The sequence below is a fragment of the Orbicella faveolata genome, unplaced genomic scaffold (genome assembly GCF_042242905.1).
Source record: "Orbicella faveolata isolate gen_17 unplaced genomic scaffold, um_ofav_v1 contig_2, whole genome shotgun sequence".
Classification (NCBI taxonomy): domain Eukaryota; kingdom Metazoa; phylum Cnidaria; class Anthozoa; order Scleractinia; family Merulinidae; genus Orbicella; species Orbicella faveolata.
Genome location: NW_028301547.1, coordinates 13,907,632 through 13,912,500, shown reverse-complemented (window position 1 = coordinate 13,912,500; position 4,869 = coordinate 13,907,632). Strand labels below are relative to the sequence as shown.

Sequence of the window (4,869 nt, the reverse complement as noted above, 5' to 3'; positions counted from 1 at the left end):
GTTAAAGTAAGTACAGCTGCATAAAACACTGGCCTTTTTTGACTTCCTAGAGCTTGGGATGTGTATTCTCACTGTTTGTTTTCCAAACAACGAAAAAAATGTGCCTCAGTTGTTACTTAGATATTGTTTGCAAGCCTACTGGCCAACAATTTTTACACCTTTCCGGGCTGTAATAAGAAACTGTGTTACCAGTTTTTAAAAGCGGATATTTAATGAAATGGTGTTGTTTGTTTTTTGCTTAGAGTTCTCCTCCGCATGAACCTTATACAAGCCCAGTGTCTGGAAGCCCATTGAAGAACTTTTCCAATAAGTGGCCTAAAGTAAGTCCTCCATCAGGACCTAGTGCCTCTACCAGCCGTCAAACCCAGTCACCAGTTCCCTTTTTGTCAAGTCCATTGTATGATGAAATGGAACGTGAAGATGAGCAGACTTCTGAGGAAACATCCCATGGGATTCCACCACCTGTTTTTGAAGAGGTCATCAGCAAGGAGTTTCGCTTGTCACTTGAAGACAGAGGCAAAACCTCCAGCTTTACTGTAAAATATCACGATTTGCCTGAAAAAGGTTACAGCGGCAACTACATGTGTTTCGTGAGGCTTGATACCAGGCCACCGACAGTGTGCAGTGGAATGGGACCCACAAAGGCATACGCGCACGAGAAAGCGGCACAGAATGCCTTGTATCATTTGAACACAGTCTGCAGTTAACTGGGTTAAGAGACATCATTCTACAACTTTTACTTACAACTGTACTGTGGTAGACGACCTCATCTCACACCTAGAAGATTCAAAACTCAAGTCATCCATCCAGAATTTTGTTTACACAAAATAGTATGGGAACCGAGCAAAAACACCCCTAGACGAAACACCCCAGACTTCGCGTATGAAAACAATTCCTGCAAGGAAAAATCATGAAAAAAAACAACAACAACAACTGGCTGTATATTCCTCGTTCTTATGTAACGTATCCAAGTAAGCTCATTCTAAGTAAAAATCCCAGGGGCATTGTGTCTGGGGTGATTTGTCTTGGAGGCATTTTGACCTGTCACCAATACTGCGGGAAAAAAGTAGCGAACGATCACATTGCATTTTCTCAGATTTTCTACAGATTGTTTTACTTGAAGTTAATTAGTATGAAAGTAGAAAGGAATTAATTCTGAAGCAGAGATGCGCTGAAGCTTTTCGTGGAACAAAGCCTTCAAAGCACATAACCAGCACTGAGCAGACAACTTCTATGGCAAAATGTGGACTTATCGAGACTTAGATACTGTAAACAGTGGAAAAGATAGATGTAAATAAGTAAATCTTCAGACATTTTTAATGAGTTTTATTTCAAGGTGATATCTCTGTCAATTTGTAGTTTTAGATTTGAAGAGTTTGTATATGATTGATTTTAGATTTTTAAATTTTTATTGTACATAGTCTTTCTAGTTATAGTTTATAGATGATTGGTTTTTAGTCCAAACACCCTTACAAGCATCTTAGCTTTAATGCTCATCGTTTTAAAATAAAGGCTATTCATCTATCCGTCTGTCTTAATGTTCAGCAAAAGCACCTTTTAGTGAAATCGCTTTTCACTTGACAGCGAAGAAGACTTCCACTTAGGTTGTCGAAACGTCTGACAGAAATCTGCAAAAATAGACCAGGCATATTTTAATTCAAGGGAAAGTGCCAGAAATTTTAAGATTCCCTAATGATGACGGTTTCTTTTCAATCATGTTTTGGGTAAAACTTTGAGAGATGACGAAAGCAACGTTTTTGGTATCAAGAGAAACCCGCAGTCAAGAATTTGTCCTGTTCAAGGAATAGAACAGTTTCTGGAAGTGGCCCAACGATACACCTAACTCAACCACGGCTGAGGCTCATTTGAAAATGTGCTTAATGGAGATGGGTTCAGGTAATAGAGAGACCTGTCATGGATTTAGGGCTGGATGTGCCATTGCCCTAGGCCTGGCTTTATCACGAGCTGAGTTGTCTGAAATCATGATGGACCATGTTGGTTGGACACAAAGGCACACAGCTTTATTTTATTTTTTTAATTGGAATGTGAACAACATACAAAGATACACTAAACAGACCAAAACAAAACTAATACTACTTACAATGATAGAATTGCAATAACCTACACTTACAGTAATTCCAATATAGTTTCCCTACTAAACAATACAAATAAAAGGCACAGCGTTTTATTATTTAAAACTAGCTAAGGTCCTCAATCCTGCGGGTGCTTCTCCACGATTGTCTGCAATAGACGTCCCCTCTGTTTCTTCAGAGTGGCATAAATAATTTAATGCGTTTTCTTTGTGCTCTCTCCTCAGACTCACTTGCGAAAAGGTCACTTCCCGAATGATTTTCTTTAATTTAGTACGGGTGAGAACTGAGAATTGCGAGGTTAAAGAACCATTCTAGGGCTCTTGATTGAGACTTAATAAAGATGTAAGTGTACTGTGAAAGCGAAGGCTGTGTAACGCGTAGATCAATTTCCCCATATCTAAATAACAGTGGGCGCGAGTGGTGAGTGTTTGGGAAAAGAATACTAAGGGAAAGACTAACGGTATCGCAGAGGTCATGAGTTCGAATCCCGTTCAGCCCTGATGTTTTTTGTGGTCAAGAACATCCATCCACACTACGCCGGAGGAATTTAATTTAGGTCAAATAAGCAAATAGAACTGATCTGTTTCCTGTAGTTTCCTTTGTACTCGTCACGCCAAACGTCAGCATTCAAGAAGTTTTAAGAGGTATTAGGGTATTGGGGTATAAGTAGGCTATACAGGTATTATGGTATTAGGGTATTTGGGTATTAGGTTATTAGGTTATTAGGGTATTAAGGAATTAGGATATTGGTTCATTAGCGTATTAAGGTTAGGAGATTAGGGTGCCTAAGGGTGTTAGGCATGGCACGAAAAGGCCGCATTTAGGGTCTTAAAGTATTAGGGTATTAGGATGTTAAGGTATTAGGCTGTTATGGTAATAGGGTATTGGGGTATTGGGGTGATAGGATATTAGGGTATTAAGGCATTAGAGTATTAGAGTATTTGGGTATTTTACGGTATTGGAGTATTGGGGTATTAGGGTATTAGGGTGTCAGGGTATATTAGTATTAGAATATTAGGGTATTAGGGTTTAAGAATATTAGGGTGTTACGGAGTTAGAGTATTAGGGTATTTAGGTGTTACGGCGTTAGGGTATTAGGCTAATAGGGCATTGCATTCTTAGGGTATTAGGGTATTAGGGTAGTACTGTATTGGGGTACTGGTATTAGGGTGCTTGGGTATTACGGTTTTAGGGCATGACTACATTATTAGGGTATTTAGGGTATTACGGTATTAGCGTATTAGAGTATTACAGTATTACGGTATTACGGTATTAGGGTAGTAGTGTATTAGGGTGTTACGGTAATGGGGTATTAGGGTATTACGGAATTAGGGTATTGGGGTTAATTAGGGTATTACGGTATTACGGTTTTAGGGTATTAGGGTATTAGAGTATTAGCACTTTAGGGTATCACAGTATCACGGTATCACGGTATTAGGGTGGTAGTGTATTAGGGTATTATGGTATTAGGGTAGTAGTGTATTAGGGAATTACGATATTAGGGTATTAGAGAATTAGGGTATTACAGTATTAGGGTATTGGGGTATTAGGGCATTTCAGAATTAGGGTATTAGGATATTACGGTACTATGGTTGTAGGGTATTAGGGTATTAGAGTATTAGGGTATTACGGTATTACGGTATTACGGTATTAGGGTGTTAGGGTATTAGGGTATTGTAGTTTTCAAGAGATGACCTTTACTCGACGAGTAAATTTATCCAACTAACAGATTAAATGCTACACACCCATGTTATGAAACTGATTTGCATTACTCACACACATTCCACACACATTCCACACGCATGCATTCCCACGCTCGTTCCACACGGTATTACGGTATTGGGGTATTAGGGTACTAGCGTATTTGGGTATTACGCGCTAGTTGTACGCGTCAGTTTTTCGTTTGTTTTGTGAAGAAAAGTTATGTAAGAAAACTCTTTACTCTGGGTATCGAGTTGATTTGTGAGTTTCCCAAAAAATGCTTAATCATAACCAAACCCTGTTTTTGATAGTTTCTTATGGTTTCTGTTTGCTTGGCGAGTTTGCAAAAGTTTTTGAAACGAAAGTCTGACGCGTACATTCAGTAGCTCATTTGCATAGTGCAGCGCGCGCTCTTTCAAGTCCGAGTCGGTGTTTTCAATTGTCAACAAACCTTGACAAAGATTTATTTCGTGGTCTTTTGTGCCCAGATGCTGCAACAGTTTTCACGAACGCCAAAAGGCTACTAACATCATGAGTGTTTCTTTAACATGCTGAAATTTTACACTGCGAAAACAAAATAGACAAGGTGTTTTGATAACTCAACCAACGAAATCGAAATCGTTATTCGAGTTGATTAAAGAAAGCGTCATCGTAACTTTGCTGATTATTTCTGCTGTATTCACATATTTTCAGCTGAGCTTTTAATATGTTCTCAAACATTTATTAACCTTAAACATATTTAGAAAGTAGAGATATTATATGAGTTCGATGTACGTTTTCACAAAAGTGGGAAGTCCAATTTGTCATGTTTTACTGACTGTGCAAAACACGCATCGGCGGGCGCTCTTATTCATTGACAACAGACAATTATTTTTACACAAACAAAACTGAGCAGCATCTACAGACATAAACTTTATTGTCGCTTATTGGGCCTTGATAAAACATGAAGCGTTGCTTACAATTCAGGCGAAACTCAAACTTGCAATTACTTTTTTTTGTTTTACTTTTCGGTCGAGATAGACTCTGGCGAAATCCTCGCAAGCCTGTGGCAAGAGGAGGGAAACTTTGAAGTCCT

At 38.8% G+C, this 4,869-nt stretch overlaps 1 protein-coding gene across 1 annotated transcript in view; it reads left to right on the top strand.

Annotated features, from left to right (window-relative positions):
• LOC110047909 (interferon-inducible double-stranded RNA-dependent protein kinase activator A homolog) overlaps window positions 1–1,524 on the top strand; it is a 6,537-nt gene extending 5,013 nt beyond the window's left edge. The window contains exons 3-4 of the mRNA XM_020753660.2: window positions 1–6; window positions 243–1,524. The exon at window positions 1–6 is cut by the window's left edge and continues 93 nt beyond it. Of these exons, the coding sequence (XP_020609319.1) occupies window positions 1–6; window positions 243–707 (471 nt within the window). The 3' untranslated portion in view covers window positions 708–1,524. The remainder of the gene's footprint in view (window positions 7–242) is intronic.
• Window positions 1,525–4,869: the final 3,345 nt, after the last annotated feature.